Source organism: Podarcis vaucheri, assembly GCF_965113315.1.
Source record: "Podarcis vaucheri genome assembly, chromosome: 5".
Classification (NCBI taxonomy): domain Eukaryota; kingdom Metazoa; phylum Chordata; class Lepidosauria; order Squamata; family Lacertidae; genus Podarcis; species Podarcis vaucheri.
In genome coordinates this window covers 47,096,645-47,121,944 of record NC_138763.1, presented here as the reverse complement: position 1 = coordinate 47,121,944, position 25,300 = coordinate 47,096,645, and the positions used below count along the sequence as shown (strand labels likewise).

General features: G+C 41.7%; 1 protein-coding gene across 2 annotated transcripts in view; it reads right to left on the bottom strand.

Annotated features, from left to right (window-relative positions):
• NEURL1 (neuralized E3 ubiquitin protein ligase 1) overlaps window positions 1-25,300 on the bottom strand; it is a 126,494-nt gene that overhangs the window by 5,446 nt on the left and 95,748 nt on the right. For both annotated transcript variants that reach the window (XM_082225267.1, XM_082225268.1), the window contains exon 4: window positions 8,320-9,000. In XM_082225267.1, the coding sequence (XP_082081393.1) occupies window positions 8,320-9,000 (681 nt within the window). The remainder of the gene's footprint in view (window positions 1-8,319; window positions 9,001-25,300) is intronic.

The following is a 25,300-nucleotide window of genomic DNA, read 5'->3' as shown; positions in this document are numbered from 1 at the left end:
AAGGCTCCAAAGCACAGCGGCAGAGCATAGGTTCTGTGCGCTGAAAGACTCAAATTCAGTCCCTGGTATCTGCAGTTTAAAAGGATCAGGTAAAAGCTAACGTGAAGAAGATCTCTGTCAGTGACCCTGCAACGCCATTGACAGGCAGACTAAATAGGCAATGCTGGACCAGATGCACTGGTATAAGGCAGCTTCCTATGTACCTAAAGAACAGCTTTGGCCTCCGTCTCAGCAAGGAGATGAACAGGCTAATGTCCTTGCAACAGGAGCTTAGCCATCTAAGATGTGAGTGTTAAACTGGAACATAAAGAGGCATCATGGGGTAAATTTATACCAGGTGCAGATGACCTTCCCTACAGAACCCTGGGGAGTTAAGATCAGCAGAGGGTCCCTCTTAGTTGTTCCAGAGGTTTAAGGGGTGTGTAGCAGCCCAAGAAAAGACATTGTCAGTGGCAGCCCCTAAACTGTGGACCTCTGCCGCCACAGAGGCCTATCTGCTGTCTTCATTATACAGCTTTTGGTGAATGCTGAAGATGCACCTCTTTACCCTGGCTTTTGACACCTGAGATGTATATTTTTAGGACCCACCTTGTTTCTGTGATTGTAAGTTGATTTACACTGTTTCTAACATTGTGTTTTAATTGTAGCCCACCCTGGGACTTTAGGGTGAAAGGCAGGAAATTAAAAATACCAATACTATTACTACTAATAATAATACACCACTATGGTGGAACAAATCCCGTACTCATTCAAATTCTCCTTTTTACATTCATTTTAAAGGAAAAGAGGCATCTCAAAAGTCTGGGCTTGGCAATCCTAACAGAGAACTGAAAGCAGCAGTCCCAAATCCATTCCTGAACCCTATTTTATAGGCCAGGGGAGGCAACGGGGTCCAAGCTGTGTTCCAACATTTGTTCTTTGGAAACAAACCTTATGACAATATTAGGCTTTATGGTAACTGTTTCAGCTCTTTGCCATTGCTGGTTTAGCAATCTGCTATGTTGATTTTGCCATTTTTAAGGGGATATAAATGGCAATAAAATAAGTAATGCTTCCCATGTAACACTGCAAAATGCCAAGGTCATTGAGGACAACGTTCTGAGGAAAGGCAGCTGTTTCTAATGGACCGTTACTCAATGTCAGATTTTGGCTAATCATGGCAGAATCCTTGGCTATTTTGTTCTGGCAGCCAATGCAGCTCTGCTGTGTGTGTGTGTGTGTGTGTGTGTGTGTGTGTGTGTGTACTGATTAGCATTAAGTTCAGTAAAGTGGGTGGGCAGGATGGGCAGAGAGGAAGTGGGGGGGAGTGATAGCTTCTGGCTCAAAAGCTGAGCAGGGCTGACCATTCCCAATAAAGTTCACAGGCAGATTTTGTTTTCATTGGAAGGCAACTGTTGATCTCCATTAGAAAATACTACAGTGGTACTTCTGGATGCAAACAGGATCTGTTCCGGAGCCCCGTTCACATCCTGAAGTGAAAGCAACCCGTGTCTGTGTGTGCGCAGGTCGCGATTCGCCACTTCCGCGCATGCGCGTGACGTCATTTTGAGTGTCTGTGCATGAGTGAGCGGCGAAACCCAGAAGTAACACGCTCCGTTATTTCCGGGTCGCTGCGGAGCGTAACCTGAAAACGCTCAACCTGAAGCTACTTCAACCCGAGGCATGACTGTACTTCCATTAATCCTGTATTGCTCCAATTGAAAAGAAACAAAGTGTAGGAAGAAAACTGCCCCATCCATACAACCTGATCAAAATGGCTTGATAGACCAGGCATAGGCCAACTCACCCCTCCAGATGTTTTGGGACTACAATTCCGATCATCACTGACCACTGGTCCTGTTAGCTAGTCCCAAAACATCTGGAGGGCCGAGTTTGCCTATGCCTGTGATAGACAATGCTTTAATGTCAGAGCAACCATTCATGGCTACCTCCCACTGAGCTACAGTCATTATCCAAGGGTCTAGAACAGGCCTGAAATTTCACTGAGCCCTTGTAGGCACCCAAGCTCAACATGTCTGACAGCACTCCACAGAAATGGGTCACTTCAAACAGATTTTAAAAATCTGTTTTAGAGGCCACACACATGGGACAGCATCCTAGCAACCCTCTGGAGATGCTAGCGCACACCTTATCATAAGTAATTCAGTAGGGAGCAGTGTTTTTGCCTACCGATTTTCACAGCAGAGGCCACCAAATACGCAGTGCAGCCCCATTATGGCTCCACATTGCAAAAGATCCCCACTTTTCAAGTCTGGTGGCCCTCCAGTACAGTGTTGTTGTTTTAACCAGGCTCTTCAGTGCATTGAAGGTTTTGCCATGTGCACGAGAGGCCCATCAATGCAGTACTTTCTTGAAGGTGCCTAGAGCAAAATGTGGAAGCCACTCTGACTACCACAATTCATAATGCGTCGGGTGGGGAGGTACAATACAGGAGGCCACTGGCCCACGTGGTTCAGCAATGTTAACACTGAGTGGCAGCAGTTCTCCAGGGGCTCAGACAAAGATATTTCCCAGAGCTACCTACAGATGCCAGGGATTGAACCAGAGACTCCTTGCATGAAAAGTAGGTGCCCTACTACGAAAACAATGGGACAGTATGGTCAGCTCAGGGCCATCTGTGGTGCTGCAGTTCCTTCTTTTCTCTGTGCATCCCGCTTACTGCTTCCAAGAAACTTGAGGCTTTCTTAGATGCTTTAGAGTTTCTTCTCAACCACCACTATTATCAGTGTCATGGGATGGTCTGCTGCAGCCCTGTGCATAACCCTGTGTAAACAGGCCTGTTTGCACCAGTGACTGCTATCTGAATGTTCCTGGAGGCAGCCTACCCCACACCCATTCCTCCAATCTGTTCAAATGAAGGGAATTGTATTGTATATTGTAAACACCCGAGCAAGAGAACAGATCTCATATACACACAACAAAGAGAGAGACATTAAACAGCAGCCAAGAAGTATACAAAACAAAAGGCTTCCTCTCATATTTTTGACCTAAATGAGGCTCCATACGCAAGGAGCAGCATGGGTTATATGTCCGTGCATCAGAGAAATACCAATTTGTCTATCTTGCGGCGACGGCAGCTTCACACAGTGGAATCAAGGAGACTCCATTTTAATTCCCCATAATGTTCCCAATGTACTGTAGCTTCATGGCATTCTGGGAAATTAAAATGGCAGCCCATTTCCCCTAAAAAGGGGGAAATTCTAGCAAATGAACATGGTGATTCCCAGATCCAGGACGGGCCTCAGTGGTGGGTTTTGTCAGGTTGCTAGGGCAAACCACGCCCACATTTCCCAAAGAAAACTGCTGATTCTGCCCCCACACCCATACCAGAAAGGGACTCTAGCATGGAGGGTAGCAGGGCTTTAATCTTTTGCCTCTCATTATGGTCCTGGCCTAGCATTCATGAAAAAATGGCGTTCAGTGGCAGCTGTGATTGCCACTGCTGCCAGGAACATACTTCCTAGACTCTGCTGAGATTCAGTTAGAGATGTACTGCACTCATTCATACACATGGAGTCAAAGTGCTTGTTCACATTTTCAAATATTTTATATACACAAAGAGCTGGAACCCATGCTCCAGGCTGATTGCTCAGAGAGATGTTAAGCTGCCAAGATGGCAGAACTTATGATGGCCAAGAAGGTGAAAGTAATATTTTTAGAGCACCAAGGCCTCTGTGCTCTCAGTCCAAATAGGTATGTTTCTTCTCCAGGGTGGAACTCTGGGAGGAAACATGGAAAACACACACACACACACACACACACACACACACACACACCAGGTCTGCCAGCTTGAATAAGAACTTGGCTATGCACAGTACAAGTCCACTCTCACAAAAAATCTCTACCCAGCCCTCCATCCTTGGATTAGCTTTGCGCTTTGAGAAAGTTAATAAGGGGTGAATTAATGGCTAAAAGCATGAAGTTTGGACAATTATTTTTTCAATGCAAAAGGTGTAAACCTGCTGACAGCACAAGGAAGGGGCTAGATTGGTTGCTGAGACAGCATTCAGTCCACTGGTACAGTGGCAAGACCAGGTTCACTGGGATGCACTGTGTGAGATACTGGTATCTTTATCTGATTATGGTTAGTATTAATGTATGAATAACCTTTCACATAAGTCTCAAAAGTGGGGATAAAACATTGCCCTGCAGAATCCCATAGCATAACTGTCAGGGGGCTAACAAGCACTTTCCCAACGCTCAGTCCCATAGGTAAAATCAGAACACAACCTGTTCTTAATATATTCCCTCTTCTCTTGTATCCTTTGGGGCAATACTGCCTCCAGTACGCATGCTTACTTACCGTATTTTTCGCCCTATAGGACGCACTTTTTCCCCTCCAAAAATGAAGGGGAAATATATGTGTGTCCTATGGGGCGAATGCAGGCTTTCGCTAAAGCCTGGAGAGTGAGAGGGGTCGGTGTGCACCGACCCCTCTCGCTCTCCAGGCTTCGCGCAGCTCTCCGCAAGCCACGGGAGCCCAGCTCCCGGCTCCCGTGGCTTGCGGAGAGTTGCCTGCATGCTGAAGCCTGGGCGCACTTAGCTCAGTGCATCCAGGCTTCGCGCAGCTCTCAGCAAGCAGTGGGAGCCGGCGCTGGGCTCCCACGGCTTGCAGAGAGCTGCCTGTTCTGGGGGCTGGGGTTGGGGGAAGCTCGGGCTTCCCCCGCCCCAGCCCCGCGCCTGGGGGAAAAATAATTCCCCCCCTTTATTTCCCCCCAAAAAAACTAGGTGCGCCTTATGGGACGGTGCATCCTATAGGGCAAAAAATACGGTATGTGCTTGTCAACAGGGCCGGCCTGCCCATGAGGTATGCTGAGGCAGCTGCTTCAGGTGGCCAAAGTTCATGAATAAACGTAGTTAAATGGCCATTCTCCTGCATTGCTGTTGTGGCAACAGCCTCTAATGTCTAGGCATCAACACTTGCAGCAAACATCAGCTCATACTCATTTCGTTTTCTTGGCTTTATGGGTTGCAGACAGATATGTACAAATGTCTGCCTGAATAGCATTTCCTTCCAGACTCACTCAACTTGGACATTTTTGCCTACAGACAATATTCAACTAAATCAAAGTGCTAGTGCACGGATTAGCTCAAGCGCAATGGGACTTTCCCCTCGTCTCACCCCACATGCACACTATGCTATCCATGAATCTCCTCTTGAGGTTAAGGGAGCCCCCAGAACAGATAAAGGGGGGCATGGGAGGAGGAGAGGGGGGTGACATTCTGTTGTGCAAGGAGAAATCCTTGCACTCATAGAACATTCACCTTAGGTCAAAACAAACCCAAGGAGGTTGAGACAGCCAGCAGATCAGGATGGACTAGCACTTTGCTCAGAGTTATTTCACTCCCACTAATTCACTAAAAGCACACCACAAAGTTTGATGCTTTAAAATTTACTGCAGATTTTGCTGGAAGCATCAACCTGCTTGTTACCAGGAAATTTAGTCCATTTTGTCACTTACACATATGCAGAAAAATCTAACCCATTCCAGCATTTGTGCAAGAAATGGGGAAGCTTTAGCTGCCATGAACAGGCACATCAAAATTCAGAGAGGATGATAAACTATCTTGTTTCCAGTTTATTCGATATACCCAGGCAAAGGCATAAGGGAGCTAATATATAATTATTACTAACATCCCATTTCATCCAGAGCTGTTTTATTATTCTGATGGAGAAGACAATTAATTTGCAGTCTCACAGAAGGAGAGAACATAAAGTTTATGCCTGGTGTGTAAGTCCCTTGACTATAACTTCATATCATTTTTGTTTGTCAAACTCAATCTGTTAATTTTTGCTTTCTCTTCATTTCTAATTTTTCCAACCTTAAGTTCAGTTCTTTACATTACCACATAAGTGGAATATACACTTTTTAAATATTGCCTACTGTATACATTTTTTGCAAGCAATTTCCCCTAATATTATCTAGTGGAAAAGAACAACACAATCAGGATCAGAAGGGAGAGCGTGGCAAAGAAAAATGACACCTCTGGAACAGATAAGGTATAAAGATGTTGCAGGGATTGAGTCCTAATACGATTTCTCTGCCGTCTGGGGATTAGCAATCTGTGGCCCACCACATGTTGCTGGACTCAAGCTCCTAGCACCCTCAGCCAGAATGGCCAATTGTCAGGGATGGTGACCACATCTGGAGGACCACAGGTTGTTAATCTCCACTTTAGTTATTTCAATGCCACTGACTACGAACGTTTCCACGGGTGATGCCTAAACTCATTTCTGAATAGAAAAAGCATAGTTCTCCAATCAATTTAGAAGCAGCAACTCTTTTACATTCTATCCTTTACTAGCAATATTCACAAGTGACATTCCAGATGAAAAGGCATTCTTAGCATAATTTAAGAAAACACATTGAGAAGGAAATGGAAAGTCAGCCCTAAGCCTCTTCACACTGCATGTTTCTCCTCAAGGAAGGCTCCCCATCTCCACAGAAATTGTAAAGGGGCAGATTCCAATTTGCACTAATTTCACTTTTAAATGATGCTAAAAATGAAGATTTGCTCAGGACACTATGTAATGTCAGTGCACAGCCTTTTAGCACGTGATGATTAAACCCCCTCGAGAAATGCTTGCTAATCATTTACATTACTAATGTATACTTAGCTTACAAGAGAAGAAAAATAAAAATAAAATTGAGCCTGGTGGAATGGCTCACACAGCATTTAACACAGCTAATGCCTTTCTAAGATGCACTTAAGGCATTTTTTTTAAAATAAAAAAAATGTTTTTAGACATATACCAGAAACCCCAAAGCTGCTGCTTCCAAACATATTTCTATTAAAACACTAAAGTGCTGTCTGCCCTGCAGTTTTCTGAATACTTTAGGCAGTGATGTGCCTCAGATGATCTGCCTGCTACATTTCTGTCTATTTAATGAGTCCATTTCCCTAAACACAAAATTAAATACATGGCTCACAAAACTTGGGGGCACCCCAGAACAAATGCTACATAAAGGAAGAGACCCATTAGGCACATTTATGTGCATTCATTGTCTGCATTTGCCAAACTTCTCTTGTGGTGTATTCATTTTAAGTTGCTGGTTAATAGCATTTTTCCAAGATAACACAATTGTTGCAAGTCTTAAGAAGGGTGGTTTTTCTGGTGGTTTTTTTAAGGAATGAGGCTGCTTCTGTGATGAACACAACTACACAGATGTCACCTTCTCATAATTGAACTGTGGCATAAAAACTCACTATTGATGAGGTATCTCAGTTGTATCAAAATTAATGCATTCATTCATGTAGACCCCGGAATTTGGTGAAGCTCCTCAAAATCCCAGAACTACTTTAGGAAAAGAGTTATGACACTACCAAGGATACTCCCTCCTTTTGCAGAAAAATGGCCCACCATTTAACTAACACTTTTCCTTTCCTTATTAACTCATTTTTTAAAAGGCTCTTTAAAAGCTATGTGCTCTACTTCTACAGTGCTGAGGAGCACATTTCCCTTGGTGACTTAATGATATTTTTTCTAAGTAGTATATACACTGTCTAAATCATTATCATCATCACAACATGCCAGTCACAGTTCCCAAAATGCAAGTTTGCTTGTTAGCTCTGTTCTTTTTTGGCATAAAATTATTGTTTGGGAGAAGCTATAAAGCAGTAAGGACTAGATTTCTCAGAGCAAATAACTACTTTCTGGAATTCAAGTCATATTAGACAAACATTGATAACAAGCCATAAGAATGAACACTCATAATAGTATGTCTATGTAATATATTAAACTGCGTGGCTGGATTCTTAACTTCACATTTTATAGCAACATAAGGAAATGTTAGGCTGTTTACTTCAAATGCTATCACCCTTACAAGCCTTGCTCATGTACTATAGCACGGTGTATCTCAATGATAAATGTGTGAGATTTTAATGTTATAAAGCCATTTGCTTATTTTCTTTTTTTGCTGAAATGCTGGCTGCACATGCTGTTTAAATGAAGCCAGTGGTCAGCTATATTATTTTCTTTCAGTCTGTTCAATTTTGTGGATAATAGGGGAAAAAGAGAAGGCGAGTGTCTCCATAACCCCCCAATAAATAAAAATTACTTACCCTTTTTGCCATTGGAAAGTCACCACTGGCAGTCTTGATGGGATGCCCTAGCTGGAACTGCAGGTATTGAGAAGCAACCCTGCTTTCTCCATTCTCTCACCTCCAACATCCAGTGCAAACAAGACAGGACTTGCCACAGAATCTACTTTGCCTTTTCTTTGCTCACCCCAGTGCTATATTCTAGTGCTACCACTAGCCCACTCAGCCCAATCCACCCATTTACATAACACTGCATGTGGAAAGAGGCGCACATACCCAGGACACGGATTTGCATGACTGCTCCATGTAAACCAAAGAACATCCACAGTGGCTGGGAACAGTCCACGCACACCTGCATGCCGGCGTTTGCTCCATTGTGGCTCAAGTGCAGTTCACCTTCTGAATTCACCATGAATCCCAAAATGTCTCCACTCTGGAGAGGCACCAGCACCCTACAAACTGCCCAGAACTCTTTCCGGTCAACCAAAGACTCTGGATTATAAGGAAGGTCGCTGGGCCTCAGGGTGCTAGGATCGCAAGTGGTCACCCCGTAAGAGAGTGTCCCAGTACGTGAAGTGTTGGATTTATTAATCTTGACAAATATGGTCTCATTGATTCTAAGGGGCCTGCTGGTGAAAACCAAAGTTCTCTCTTCTCGAGCATGCTCCAGGCGAGCCACTGTCTGGTCATCCAGGATTTTAATATGGGCTCCCCTGAGCTGATGGAAACGGAGGTCACTTTCAAGCTGGGATGGGAGGAGATGGGAATGTTGAGAGTTGAGGGAATTCTGTGGAATGGGACACATGGCAGCCATGACATGGAAGTTCTCCTCCTGGAGGTTGAGGTCGCAAAGGCTCACAGACAGACGGGTGTCCTCAGTCTCCCTGCGTAGTGAAGGCCGCCGGATAGCCGTGAAGGATCTTGGACGGAGACAATCTGGAGCAATAAGTTCACTGTCTGAAAATCAGAACAAGAGAGGGAAGAGATCACCTGAGGATAATGTGAACGTCTAGTTTACATTATCAGTTCCTCTATGAGCAATGCAAGCTTTTGCTGTTACCAATGTGTTTCCCCTTCCACATGATAAAACAGTCAGATCAGTCCATTTTCCAGTGAAATCATCTCTGTAAATATTTCAAGTACCATTTCAGGCAGACTATCTCTGAGTCAGTATCAGATATTGAGGGTGGGGGGCAACACTTGGAAAAGTGAATCAGATGGTAAATAAGCAGGATCCATCAAGAAAACACTGGCAGATTGCTGGAGTGCCGTGAAAAGTTATGCTCTGTCGGCATCTAGAATACGTTTCATGGTAAAAATGAAAAGGACAGCTGAGCAGGTATTTGTCTTTAACGTTTTAGAAAGAGGAGGGTGAATCCACAGCTATGCTTGTCCAAACACATTCCCTTTCTTTCCAGCTGAGTGGGGAAAGTGGAGTTATGCCATATAAAAGGATAACTGATTCACACAAAGTGGTCTTGCAAATGCATATCCAAGATGAGAACAATGGCTCTAACTCCACTCAGAAGTTGTGATAAATGCCTAGTTTACTGGTGACTGTTTACAGTGTTGATGTACTCTTCAATTTACTGCTGTCCTTAGGCTGAAATCCTATACTACCTGGGAGTAAAGTCCATGGCACTCAATGCAACTTCTGGGGACATAGGGGTGGATCTAGACTTGATCTCACTTAAGAGTAGATCTACTGAAATCAATGAGGGAATTTAGTCATGACTTACTTAATTCCAACTGATTTTAATGGGTCTACTCTAAGCAGGACTAAGTTGCAGTCCAACACAGTTTTTTAAATAGTATTTTACTGTATTTTTATTATAGTTTTATGTTTTTGTTATCAGTTCCATTTAGGTGCCACTGTGGCAGAGAACACAACTCATTAATTTATAAAAGAAATGAATAAACATTTCAAATTCATTCATTCAGCAAAACTGAGTTAAGATTAGTACAACTGAGAGTAATGGCGTGGGACTCAGTTGTGGCTAATATAAATCTCACTGACTCCAATAAGACAGTCATGATGAACGTCACATGTTATGTGCTCTGTGTTTCCCCCCTCAATATACTTTAGACTGTATTTGTTCTACAGTTTAGTACAGAGGATAGTGAGGTTGGATCAGTATTTTATCTGGGTTTCAGGTAAAGTTTCTCATGCATTTTATCTACTTTTTATTTTTATTTTATCTTGTCATATTTTCAAAAGTAGTAGAAAGCAGACAGCAAATCAGGAAAAACTAAATCATCACCATCACCCCATATTAGCACAGTAAAAACAACAAAAAGCACTACACACAGAATGCAATGAAGAACCTTAAAAACTTTTTTTAAAAAAAGAAAATCATGGAAATATTTTTTGAACAGACCTTTTAAAATAACTCAGTTTTTTACTAGCTTCCTAAAACAATCAAAAGATAGAGCCTGGCAAATATTATATAGCCAATGTGATGCTCTCCTGAAGTTGTTGGATACCTTCCACCAGCCAATGGCCAGGGATGATGCAAAGTGCTGTCCAATAACATACAGAGGGACCATTTCAGCCACAAGCAGAATTGCAATTGACATTCCACACCTTCAGGAGTACCAATCTGCTAGGTTCTATGTACATTGGTGGGTGTGGCAGTTACTGTGGGCGGGGCCATTTGAAGCTTTACCACAACCTTTACAATGGCCAACTCTACAATTCTATGATTCTGTGACATCATTTATGACCCCTGCTTATTTGTGCAAGTAATATTTTCATTAGCGAAACCTCTTTTCTAGCTGTATGTTTTAATGAAGGGCAGGCCTGACACTATTAACACCATCGTGCTATGATGTCAGTTGATTTGTGGGCTGCTCACTGATAGCGCTTCCAGTCAGCAAGACACCTCACCAGGGTTGTTGTCTTGCCAGCTTTCTCAGTGAAGTACTTCCCTTAGGACCATAAAAGTAAGTCTCAAGTGAGTGCTGACAGGCAAGGCATCTGTCTTTGATTTGGTTTATAAAAAACATTTCAGCTACAGGGCTTGTTCACGCTTATGGTTTACTCCTAAGGCTAAGTAATTAGTCTGTTGCTCACTATAAGCAGAAGTATGAATGCAGCCATTCAAGGACAGCTGTCACAATCCCTTAGCAATTCCCCACCACTGCCACCCCGGTATAAAGTTTGGATTAACCTGCCTTATCCAACTCACTGAAGTTGTCTGAAGCCTAAATTAGACATCATTCTAATTGAACAGTTAGCAATCACATTCGGGTGTTGTTGTTGTTTTAAAAAACCCCAATACCAAGTCCATTTTCATCCATAATGGCAGTGCCCAGTGAGGGTCAATTTAACCCCTTCCTCCCCATCAGCCAAACTACACACACTTACGCTCTGCAATGAGCCTTAGGAGAAAGAAAAACCTGCACTGGGCCTAATCACTCAGAGACCTGGTTTCCACAAGTAGCAGCATGGAGTATTGTTCTACTTCAAGTGGTGTGTGTGTGTGTGTGTGTGTGTGTGTGTGTGTACGCGCGCGCACTACTTTTGAAAGATACTTTTTAAAACTCTCTTTATAAAGAAAATGGTAAATTATCAGGAACTGGGCTAGGCTGGGCTGATTTTTATCCTCATTGCACTAGCTGTATAACGGCAGGGATTTTAAACACGGGGAAACATTTAAAAGTTGTAGCCCTCACCCGTAACCTGAAGTTTAGAAACTTGGGTAAAGACTCTGTAAGTAAAAGTTTAGAAATGCATTAAATTAAAACAGCCCATTCTGTCAGCTCAGTATTCTACAATCTCATTCCCATTTTATGAGGTAAGAAAGAGGTGATAGAAATCTTAAGAGAGTAGGATACTTTCTCCCACTTAATATTGCGATCACCTAGAAAAAGCATACTGTTGTCTACCCCACATCACATTCAGACAGTATTTGAGTTCTGAAGCACCATGCATACAGGTTGCTAGAAGAAAGGACACCACTTCTCTGGTGCAAAATCCAATGCTAATGTAAAAATCACTGGAGCCACTGGACAGGGCAAGGGAGAGTTAAATCTCCCTTCTCCATGCACTGCAATCCCCATGAAAATTACAACTTCCCCCCAACACACTTTTCTTAACAACAACAACACCACATGGGGTTGCTAACCATGCAATTATTCTAACACCCTGCATGACCCTCTGACTGTGCTTGCAGTGCTCTGTATGCAAGGTGAGAATGGCAGGGCTACTGAGACAGTGGGACCTTTGCAGAAATGGAGCCATGACTGTGCCACTCTCTAAAACATTGTCCCTGTCTGGAACTAGTCCAGTTAACAAGAATGTATGGAGGAGCAAAGCAATCTTCTGCACTGAGATTATTAAAACAATGCCTCGGTAATGTAGATAAGACATTAAAGCAGAACAAGAAAAAGCAGATGATGCAGGCAAATGTAACACCATAATGTAGAAAGCCATGATTACTAGAAAGAAGCAAGGCAGAACTAACAGATTCAACAGCATTATTGGCACTTTGTGTCAGATCTGGTATAATGAGAACTACGTATACAATTATTATAAAATAACCAGATTGACTGTGTAAAGGGCAACTGCAAATATATCGATACTCAAGCATGGAGGCATCTAAAGTACAGAACCTATCAGCTGATTGGGTGACTGTACTTTCTATAATAAATAACTGTAGAATACTTTCCATTTCATAACAGATACACCAGTTGCCAAAATGTTTGTGAGCACTTCTGATTATTTTTAATGGCACCAGGAAGGATTCAAACTGCTACAGTACTTCAAAGACGCAAGTTTTCCATGCCAATGTTCTAACTCAGGAGTCTTATTCTGCATCCAATGTCAACCCAAAGGGCATGTTCAGAATTTTCATGCTTCCTTCATGCCATTTGGCCAATTTGGCTGCATTTCAGGAACAAATAAATGAGTTTGCACATGTGCTTAAATGCTTTTCTGCAGATACCATCTGAGACTCTCAAAAGCATTCACTAGGAAGCACAAGAGAGATGGTCGGATGATTAACATTCATGGACATGAGCCAAGTGGCCCAGAATGTCTTCCTTGCAACAGGAGCAATTTAAGTGATACCAGTTTTTGCCCGAATAAGTGCTCATTTCCCAGGCAAACCTACGGCAAACGCACAAGTCAAAATTCGGAAACTATATTAAGATATGCACTTTTTGCATATGTGTACAAATTATATTACAGGAAAGTAAAAAAGAAAATGCTGAAGACCTAAGATGAATCATTTGCTAGTCTTATCTATTAATGTCAATTTAAATGTTCTTTGCATCAGAAACAGCTGCAAAGCAAATAGCTGAAACAGCAGCTCTAATCTGTAACTCTAGCTCCAAGGGCTGGTTGAAAGAAGAAGGGAACCAATGAAGGGCATCTATAGCTATCCATGCCAAAGGATGCGTCTGAAAAGCTCAACTATTTGGTGAATTTGCATTGTATGTTGGGCTGATGAGTGCTTGAGAGAGAATCTTGGCAGGCCCAGCTGGTAACTTTTGTTCATCAGCGATACACATAAAATTATGTATGTATGTATGTATGTATGTATGTATGTATGTATGTATACTTTTAATACAGGAACTGCACTTGAAGCATGCTCATGTTGTTACAGATTGATTGTACACTCAGAAGCCTCTGCATGAATGCTTGCTGGACAAGTTCATTTAAGTTTGCAAATTTCTTGCCCCCTAAACAGCCTATTTAGTCATCTTTCCTTCATGTTCAGATTGAATAACCTCACAGAAGTATTAAGAGGAAGGATGAAAATATGAGTTAGATTCATATTAAATTCAACTTAATATAGGTGATTTCTTATGTTTGCCTTTTCTACCTTGTTCTCAGCCAAATGTTTCCACTTAGCTGTGTTTTCTAATCAGTATTTGCCAACATAATTAGTTATTTGTTCATCTGTATTTTACCTGATTGATTCCTGAAAAAAATTACAAAAGGGAAGGAAACTGGGTTAAGCTTGTATTTTTAATATTTCTTGCTAATATGAACATATAGTGAAAATATTTTGATTAATGCTTGATTCCTATTTAATATTCATATTTAATGTCCACATGATACCTGCCAGGGCTGTCACAAGTTCTCATTCTTTGTGGATAATCTCACACATTTTGGTTAACACAGACTGGGGTGTGAGAACATATAGTGGTACCTCGGGTTACATACGCTTCAGGTTACATACGCTTCAGGTTACACACTCCACTAACATAGAAATAGTGCTTCAAGTTAAGAATTTTGCTTCAGGGTGAGAACAGAAATCATACAGCGGCAGCGCAGCAGCAGCAGGAGGCCCCATTAGCTAAAGTGGTGTTTCAGGTTAAGAACAGTTTCAGGTTAAATACGGACCTCCAGAACGAATTAAGTACTTAACCCAAGGTACCACTGTATCTATAAAAAGCAACCTGTAACATTATAAAGCTGTTTTCACCATGGTAATAATAATAATAATAATAATAATAATAATAATAATAATAATAATAATAATTTTTTATTTATATCCCGCCCCCACCCCCCAGCCGAAGCCGGGCTCAGGGCAGCTAACAACAATAAAACAGTGCAAAAGTACAGCACAAACAACACTCTAAAATCATTCATTATGAAATTAATTCAAATCAAGCCATTGGCAACCATTGGGCCAGAGCTCCGCGAAGATTGCCGAGGGAGGGAGTCAGGCTGTGTCCTGGGCCAAAGGCCCGGTGGAACAGCTCTGTCTTGCAGGCCCTGCAGAAAGATGTACAGTAAATATGGGCATGCAGCTGCAGTTCAGGTAGCCAGTGGATCTAAATGATTAAGTTCCTGCCCACTTGTCAAATAAAATAGTGTACTACTAAAACAAAACAAAACAAAACAAAAAACAAAACACAGAAATATGCATTTATTTATTGGAATCTTTTGGGGTTGAGTAGATCACTCTTTAGGATCTTTAGGGTCTATGCCTACTTCCTTGCTACTCCCAGTGCCAAATATAATCTTTGTGTAGCTAGCTAAAAGGCACCTGGCCATTTCAAACCTCTAGCATAAATATACAAAGGCTGAAGAAGTGCAGGAAACCAAGAGGCAAATTGCTGTGATTATGTATTTTCTTATGTTTGTAACCTTTCAAGATGGGACTTGAGTAGAAGAAATGTGGATTTCATCTACATCCATCCAGGCACTAACCAGACCCAGATCAGCTTAGCTTCAGCAAAATGGTGGCCTGCTGTGCCATGAGACCATATCCGAGGCGACATATAGTTGAAGAAACTGTACTTCCAACCCCCATGCTCAAGATGAAAACATTTTGTAGCACTTTTCCAGTTTTTATCTTAAAAATGATGGAATGTATTCAAAACAGATGAAGATGCTTGATCTCATGTGTAGATCTAGTGATTAGAAAGAGCCACATGTGATCCAGGGATCTCGCTTCTCACCTGCTTGTAAATCCTATGCCCCATCTTCTTATTCTCTTAACAAATATCAAATTCCACCTCAGGAGCTATGACTGATATAACTGGATGGACCACTCTTGCCTAATTGCTCATTTTGTGATATTTGTATTTCATTAAAAAAAAGACAATGAACAGATATTTAAGTTTGTAAAAGTTTCTGCAAAGTTAGTTATATCAACATCTAGCATTATGCCTCCACCTTGTCACATGTAGAAAGGACATAAGCAAACTTGAACTCCACTCAACTTAATCTACATTCCTTTATTAGATTTAATTTTTTCCAGATCAGTGAGCTTATTCCATAAACAATACCGCATAGCCACTACCAGAAATATACAGGTAAAAAAGCAAGAAGAAAAAGCACGTCACGTATTCACCGAACAACAGTACTTTGGAGGTGGGAATTTTTTTGGACTGCCACACCACTGCAATGCCTTTCTGGCAATCAAACCATGGGAAATCTCCAAAGTTGTAAAGCACAAATGAAATCAAGTGTGCACATTCCCAACTTTTGAATTGTTCAAAAGGAAGTGATCCATGTAGGAACCAGCCTTTTGATTGTCTTGTTTTTCAACTGAAGAACGTTTTAAATCTCGTTCGTAGCAGTTTTACATGAGCGTCAGGTTTCCTGGGCACCAGCAGAGTAAGCATCTACGCTAATAGCTATTTGGATGGATGGATAGTTTAATGCCGAAAGCAGGTTGCTATGGAGAGTGTGACACAGGAATCTGAGATGACTCAAGTGCACTGGTGCACAAATTGACACAGCCTATAGCTTCTGTTGATATTTGCTGTTTGCTTCCCTCATCCCAGTACGATGGAAACAGATCAAAGGCCAGAGTATTTGAAGTATGCTATTCATCCTCCCCCACTCCCCATTTTCCTCCAGAGGCTCCAGCACTATGTACAAAATTATATTAAACATCATGCACGTAGAAATCCTTTAAGTGGTGTCAATTATTCTGTGCTGATTTCCATGTGCTCCAGCAACCCAAATGCGATCCCAAATCTTTCTTCAGCAGCCAACCCTTACTTTTTATTAAGTACTGTTGGTATCTGCTTTTGATGTGAAATAGAATGCTGATTCCCACTCCCATGTTAATTGTCACCATGAAGAATATGACCCGATACATAACCACTGAACACCATACGAAAGTAACTAAAGCATTACTGCTAGCTATCTACCCATTCACCCACGTAGAAGGGCATTTGCCTCTCAACAAGGAGGAGACCAGAGCAGTATTAGGTGTGACAAATAGGAAACAGGAAAGTCAGAAGCCCAGGATAGAAACAGCATGGTAGTTCTACTACACTTGGACATACTGCTCTCTTAAGTGCCAAATAAGAGCAGAATCAGTGGTCTAGTGGTAAATTCTGGAGCACAGGAGTTCATCATACCTCCAAGACAGTCCATAAAATGAAAATGAAGTGAGTTATGTTGATCCACTATTACACACTACTCAAAGAGCAGTGGTACAATGCATAAAATCCACTTTATGATTATCAGTATGACTACAATCCCATGGACAGTTTCCTAGGAGTAAGCTGATACAAGTTCCCTCAGGAAACATTTTTCATTAAGCCAATAAAATGGCTGAAATACCATTTGTTTTCTTTCTCATGTTCTAGAAGAATCATGTTCTTAAGAATAGCATAAACATTATGCCATCATTCCTTGATTTCTAAAAATGTTATATTTATATTATGCAAAGAAATTATTTACAGAATTCATAAGCATCCTCCGTGTGAAGTCCATCTGGCAGCCAGGAGAGGGTCTTGGAACTTGTTAATTTGTTTACACTGTAAACCACTTCATAATAAGTAAGAACGTTCTTAATGTTCATGTGCAAGAATAAGGTATGTGAGCATTGCACTATAGTTAGGGCTAACCCTTCAAATCCAGTTTCTAAAAATGTAAAAGGAAAGGGGATCATTTCATTCTTCCCTTTCTTGATACCAAACTGGTGTCTTTATGAAAAATTATTAACATGCACTCAATTTAAATTATTACTTTTTGAGTGCCATCTGTCAGAAAAAGTTAATGACATAAGAAGGACATAAAATGATCATGATTTCAATACTTCAGTCTACTGTTAGTCCTATCTACTATTAAGGAGCTCATTCTCTGAATACCAATATAGACACAATAACACCACACACACAACGTTTCCTGAACTCCTACCCACTCAAACCTCTCTTGTACCTGCGATACATTGATGATATTTTTATCATCTGGACACATGGTCAACAGACCCTGGACACCTTTCACCAGAAATTTAATGATTTTCACCCCACAATCAACCTTACAATGAATCAATCTATGCAAGAAATACATTTTTTGGACACTACTATAAAAATACAGGATGGGCGCATAGACACCACCTTATACCGCAAACCAACTGACCAACAAACATATCTACATGCCTCTAGCTACCATCCCAAACATACCAAACAGTCCATTGTATATAGCCAGGCACTACGTTACAGCCGCATCTGTTCCAATTCTACAGACAGAGACTCTCACCTAAGAGATCTACAGCAAACCTTCTCAGAACTAAAATACCCAGCAGATGAAGTTAGACAACAGATCAACAGAGCCAGAATGATACCCAGAGAGAACTTGCTGCAAGACAGACCCAAAAAAGAAAATAACAGAACACCTCTAGTCATCACATACAGCTCCCAGGTTAAAACAGTACAACGCATCATCAGAGATCTACAACCTCTCCTGGACAATGACAGTTCCCTTTCTCAAGCTCTGGGAGGAAGACCTTTCATTGCCTACAGACAGCCACCCAATCTTAAACAACTCCTAACCCACAATAATACTACAACCAGACTTAACACAGACACTGGCACCAGAGCCTGCAATAAACCCAGATGCAAACTTTGCTGCCACATACACCCGGACAACACCATTACTGGCCCCAACAACATCACACATACCATCTCGGGACTATTTAATTGCTCATCGTCTAACATTGTGTATGCCATCAAATGCCAACAGTGTCCTTCAGCTCTCTATATTGGACAAACAGGCCAAACCTTACGCCAAAGAATAAACAGACATAAATCTGACATCAAGAATCACAAAACAGAGAAACCAGTAGGAGAACACTTCAATCTCCCAGGACATTCTATACAAGATCTCAAAGTAGCTGTTTTACTACAAAGGAATTTCAGAAATAGACTGGAAAGAGAAGCTGCTGAATTACAACTCATTACCAAACTTAAAACCATGGAAAGACCTGGGCTGAACAAAGACATTGGATTCTTATCTCACTATACATGACTAAACCATTTCTCACCTTTTCACCCCTTGCCTTTTCCTGTAAGACCTATTACAGTCGTTAAGAGTCGTCAACAGGCTCTCTCAGCTATCTGCCTATCTCCCATTCCCACCACCCTTCTGAGTAACACCCCTCCCCACCTTCTCACTATATAGAAGGATCTGGCAACTTCTGTTTCAGTGTATCTGAAGAAGTGTGCATGCACACGAAAGCTCATACCAAGAACTAACTTAGTTGGTCTTTAAGGTGCTACTGGAAGGAATTTTTTTTATTTTGACTATGACAGACCAACACGGCTACCTATCTTCTACTGGAACCACACACACACATGAGGTGCCAGCAAGCTTGGGAGGATATGCAAAATATGGGGTGGGAGGTAATGAAGAGTTTTTTTTTTAAGCACAATGATAACTCAGTGGCCACAGAATGCTGAGAACTATTGGTTGAGAAACAGAAAATGGGATTGGGGGAAGGGAAGGGAGTTTCCTGGCTGATTGGTTGGCTGTAACCCTGAACATGAGCACGCCACATGGTACCATTTTGTTGTGGTTCCTACTTGTGTTTCACTAGTCTCCTGAAAGCTCTTGGGGGGGGGAGGGAGACAGACAGGCATAATGAAACTGAATCTGCACATTCGTCTCCATCACTGTAACAGGACATGAGGCCAGTACCAACCAAAAGGTGAAGTTTTTTCCCCTCCTCCATGCAGTTGTGAACTCAAGCTGATGACGTATATCTGCAGAATAAAACCACAGGCTACCCAGTCCAGCACTCTGTTTCAAACAGTGTGCGATCAGAAGCAACCACCTTCTCCACAGCATATTGGACATTAGAGAACCACCTCTTCACCTGGGAACACCCACAACCGTTTTCATGACTGTTAATACTTTTTAAAAGTTGGTTTTCCCTCACCCCCAATCCTTACACTATTCTGACACAAAAACACATTTGAGTGAATTTTGGAAACCTTGTGGCTTTAATGGATTTTGTAACTATGTGTCAGAAGGGGTTAAAATTTACCAGGTAAAAGTTCTGAGCCAGCCAACTGGAACCACCATGACATTCCACTGACATGTCCCCTTAGGAACAATGTTTAAGAGTCACTGACTTGTGACATCTTTGCCTCCTTAAAACAGAAGCTGTTGCTGCATAAGTCAGAAACAGTTAGCAGTGACAATCACCACAGACATATTGGATCTCTTTCTCTTTAAATGCTCCCTCCCCCCACCCCAGAACTGAGTCCCATTAAAACCACTTTATTTGGGGAGGAGGGAGGGTGCAATATGCAAAGTGCTCCAGATACAAAGAGTATGAAATCTATACCCTCTCTCACAGTGAAAATAAAACTACGTATATTAGGCACCACTTTAGAATATTACTATTCCTCCCATATTAGTAGCAGTGTGCAATAATAACTACCTTGCCAAGTAATTCAATAGTCTTCCCCACCCCCCACGGGCTGTGGATTCAGGGCATCTTATGAGCTCTTGCACTGTTATACTCATAGTGTTGTTACTAGATTATCCATTATATAATTCACCAACAACATCCAGTAATAGGTTTAAAGCCTTTTGGAGAATTTGCAAATAACTTATAGCTGCTGTTATTTAGTATACCAAGGGTATGAGCATCAAAAGCTGAAGACAGTCTTTGACAGCCTCATCAACAGAAATTGATATTACAAATTCTGCACAGCAGAAACCTTAACCCTCAAAGTCATTTTGAGCAGCTTTTGAAAAATCTCATCCCTTCAAGGACTCTAGGAAGAATACTTATCCCAACTGCAGGATTAATGAGTCTCCATGTTGGGTAAAAGTAACATATGAAACAAGTACAATTTAAAAATCAGGAAGCTAAAATGTAACACTTATATCAGTGCCATCTGCACCCATGTAACTGAGCTCTTGTAGGTCAGGAGTCTACAGCAAGGAACCCATGATACTGCTTGACTACTTTGTAGTTGCACACATTGGTAGGATTCTGGACTATTTTCAGACAAGAACAGCAATGGGGTAAGAACATGCTACTGTCTTGAATAATTGTGATAACGTGCTTTTTCTACCACTAGGAACAATAAGCATGTATACCTGGGTATTAGGTAGTCAGGATTTCTGAGGGCAATCTTTGCTCTTTTAATTTTTTTAATGGTAGGAAGTAAGAATGCCAGCACTTCTGAGTTAACGCCAGGAAATTATGTGCTGCAGCAAAATCCTCAGGCCTCTGTCATGGCTTCTTGAGCCATATCTACTCATTCTGTCAAGAAACTGCACTGAGCAAGACAATGCACTGTTTGGCTGTAATGATGCTTTAATGTTGGGAAGTGAAGATATAGCTGCCAGGCCTGAAAGGGGGAAATGATAATTCTATGGTTGCATATGCCAACCTAGTAAGTCCAGAAGGAGAAACCAGCTGAAGTTACAAAACCCATTGAGATAGTGACAGACTAGCACAACTGCTGTGTGTCCTGCAATCTGGAAGTACATCAAAATAGATGATCAAATGGAAATCTGAGGATATGAAGAATTCATGAAAGGTAAAAATAAAACCTTGGCATATCAATGCCAAAGAGCAAAATGCAAAGGTTGCTATCTTCCATCTACACAATATTATGCATTCCTGAATACTGGAACTAAGCAGAAGATGAACAAAATACCCCTCACCTCTATGGTTGTGACTCTGCCAGTTTAAGAATCCATCATGTTAGACACCTAAGCATGACAATACTTCATGTCAGCTCTAATGAGAATCGTTATGTCATGCCACATGCAGTTTGTTGAATATGCACACCCATCAGCATGTCAGCTGCATTCTAGTTTTCTGTATATGGCAGGAAAACATTCACACATTCACACAGATTTCCAGGTCTGCTATGCTTTACAGAGCAAAGTCCAATTCATATATCCAGTCACCTGTAAGGAAGACAGGTGCTTGAAGCACATTAATTATTATTATTAAAATTTCTATACTGCCCTATACCCGCAGGTCTAAGGGCAATTGTCAGATGCTGGTGATGGTTGCTCGTGAGTAACCAGGCAGGACTCTGACCTGGCTTTTACAGGTTTTATTGTGCAAACTATTTACAGTGCAGATCCACAAAGTTCATGTCCGTCTCAGTCACTTGCAGAATCCGGGAGTGGCCCCTTCCGGTTTCTCCCCCAACGTAAGAACTCGGCACCCTGAGCCTCCTCCTCCCCTCCTTGTATTTCACCCCTCTACACAAGCAGGGCAACGGAAGGGGCGTGCGTCCCTCCTGGCTAACCTGGCTAGGTGAGGCGCTGGGGCTCTCAGCAGCATCCTCGAGCCCTTTCCTGTCAGCCTGGCTGGGTGAGGCGCTGGGGCTCTCCGCAGCATCCTCAAGCCCTTTCCTTGCTTGGCTGGCCCCTTCCCTCTCTTCTCCACTGGAGGTGTGGCTTATCCCACTGCTGGAAGAGGAACTGCTCCTCAGGAGTTTTGGATGCTCTCTGTATCCCAACGGCCCCCCTGCCTCCCTCCCTTGTTCCAATGGCAGTCCCCTGACAGCAATTTTATATATTATTATTATTATTATTATTATTATTATTATTATTATTATTATTATTATTATTGAAGAAATTCCCTGTGCAGTTTTGACAATGTTCACCATAACATCACAGCTCCCTCCACCACACCATCACCACCTATAAAAGGTGTTCTATGAAGGTATGATGACAACTGCAGAAATTGTATGAGCAGTTGCTTTAAATTTACATAAACACATCACTGCTTCCTATGAACAGCCTCCACACTGCAGCATTTCAAAAAGCCACTCATGAAAAGGGCTGCATGTGCAACTTTAGCTCTTCACTAACTAGAAGGAAAGTAGATGAGTCTATAGGATGGGTTGTTCAACTTATTTCCGTCTTTTTTAAAGCTAACTGTGCATTTCAGCCTATCAGTTTGGCTGGGTGCCATTTTGTCAACTAGCATTCCTCATTCCCTGCCTTTGTGCCATGATAACTTGCTCTCTTATCAACAAACTGGATTTTCCTTAGGACAGAGACGTGGATAACATCACACTGATAGTATTTCCAAAAGTTGTGGGGATGAGCCTTTCAGCCATTCAGTACATACCAAATAGCCCTTGGAGACAGATGATTTTAGTAAACAATGTAAAACAAAATGTTTTAGAATCATTTTGATTAAAAAAAAATAGATGCTATAGATTAGGGGTGCATATTCCAGACATATGAAAGTCATTATTCTGGTTAGTTTCTAAACAGAGTGAATTGCTCTTCTGTAGTTCCTTGACTGAGAAGAGGATAATGATTTAATGTTTTACATAAGCCTCGCTTTAAGTGACTATAATTCAGCACTCATAATGGACAAGAAAATGCATCAGGGACAGCTAAACACACAAGTCTGCACAAGCCACAGCCATTAAGATGTTTTATCATTTCAATGGGATGAAGATTTTTGCCACAGTCCAATTAACTTTCTGAGATATCACTGTTGAAGATCTGACAGCTTGTGAATCTGTTTATTCATTTTTTGCCAATGTCAGATAGAATCTTCCACTATTCATAATATATTATTTTTAAAATATCAGACCTGTTTACTCCAGGGTCTTGACATACCCTGTCAAGTTCAAATCATGTTAATGAATGAGCTTTGCAATAAACAAAGTATTTTACCATTATCATGTACCCAGACACAGTTTTAGGAGTGTAGATGAGTCAATTTGTAGTAGGCAGCAGCACAGAATACATGAGGCTTTTCCTACAATCCCTATGCAAGTATTGATTGGAGAGCCAAAGGAGGAGGAGGGTCACTCTCCGATACTCTTGCCCTATATTTCTCACTCCCCTCTGCCTAAAGGAACAATACCATCCAATATGTTCTTGGGTCCCATAGATGAGGACTGCAGAATTCTTGTGCTATTTCCTGTGTTATGGAGAGAATATTGGAATGTTTCACTAGACCCAATTCAAACATTCAGCCCATGTTAATATCCTTTTTACTAGAGAGCATGTGCCCAACACCATGTGAACAACATTGTGGCCGCTGCCAGATGACCCATTTATTGAGCATTTATCCTGCTTTCTTTGCAGGGAGTTTAGACAATGTTGCATCAAAACAAGTGCTGTCCCACAATTTCCAACACATTTCTCTGTCCCTTTCTTTACCTTCAGGTTTGTTGTACAAGACCTCCTAATCAACTATAATAGTGCAATCTACATTTGTCTGTATGTGATTGAATACCACCCAAAAAATAGCAGCAGTGAAAGTGCCCTGTACGGGAGCTAAGCTATCCGGAGCATACAGCTAGATTTGCATGTTCCTCTCCCCCTTCCAACAGGTGTAGGAGGAAGACATACATTGGGTGAATTGCACATATACTTGTCAACCTTGCACAGAGTGTCATTTGTGAGATGGCAGCAACATGTGCCCTTGCTGCCAAAGCCAGTTCCCAACAAGTGAAGGTCACTATTATGGGCTCAAATGCCTGAACCAGACCTGAGAGAAAGGAGATTTATTCATCTGCTAGATGAGATTGCTTAGTTATCTGCATGTTCAATTCCTGAACACTAAGACTTTAAGGATAATCTTGGTACATTGCTGAGTATTCAGCAGCAGGTCTTTTGAGAAATGCAACAATGAGGCTGGATTATTATAAAATGGTCTCGCATACAGCTCTCTCCTCAGCCAGACCACCCACAAGCGAAAGAGCAGAGATATTGTGCACAAAGGCCGATCATAGATACACAGAAAGGATATTAAATCTGCAGGCTATATAGCGATCCCCCTTCCTGAGAAAATAACATCCAGTAAATTTCTGACTCATGCTCATTTTGTTTCAAGGACTCCAACGGAGGTATCAATACATATCCTTTAAAAGTACGCAGAAAGGAAAGAAATCCAATTTTCATGGCTGCACCAAGATGAATTGATTCTGAGCATAAAACTGGAAAGGCTCTGAAACTACGGAAAGTAATGTTCTCCACGCAATGAATTTTCATTCCAAGATGTAGAATGAGAGCATTCTTCACCACTGGGATGCCCTTCCATCAAAAACACAAGACTGTCAAATTAGAAGTAACTTCCTGAAGAGTGGGGGGCAAGAGAGGATGTTCTCTCCTTGGATCTCTCTATGATTTTACTAAATAAAAGTGTTACACAAGGAAACAAAATCCACTATTAACAGAGTAACTCAAAGAGGCACGCACGCGCGCGCACACAGAGAGAGAGAGAGAGAGAGAGAGAGAGAGAGAGAGAGAAGTCATTCCCAGCTCTCAAACTGACTGAAATGCAGATGGCAGTAAGAAAGAAGAGCAAGGACAGGAATAGTGTCTTCCCCATACAACAACCTGAAATGAACATTAAAAATAAAGAAAATGTTAGTCTCCCATGAGGTGACAGGACATTCTCCAACAATTGCATTTCAAGAGCAGTTACTCCACCCCACCCCTGCCAAGCTGGATGGGGTACTCCTGGCCTACTTATGCTGCAGAATTTCATTTAGGATCCTCCACCAAGGCAAAGAAGGCAACTTAACAGGATTTGGAGGGTGCATGCAC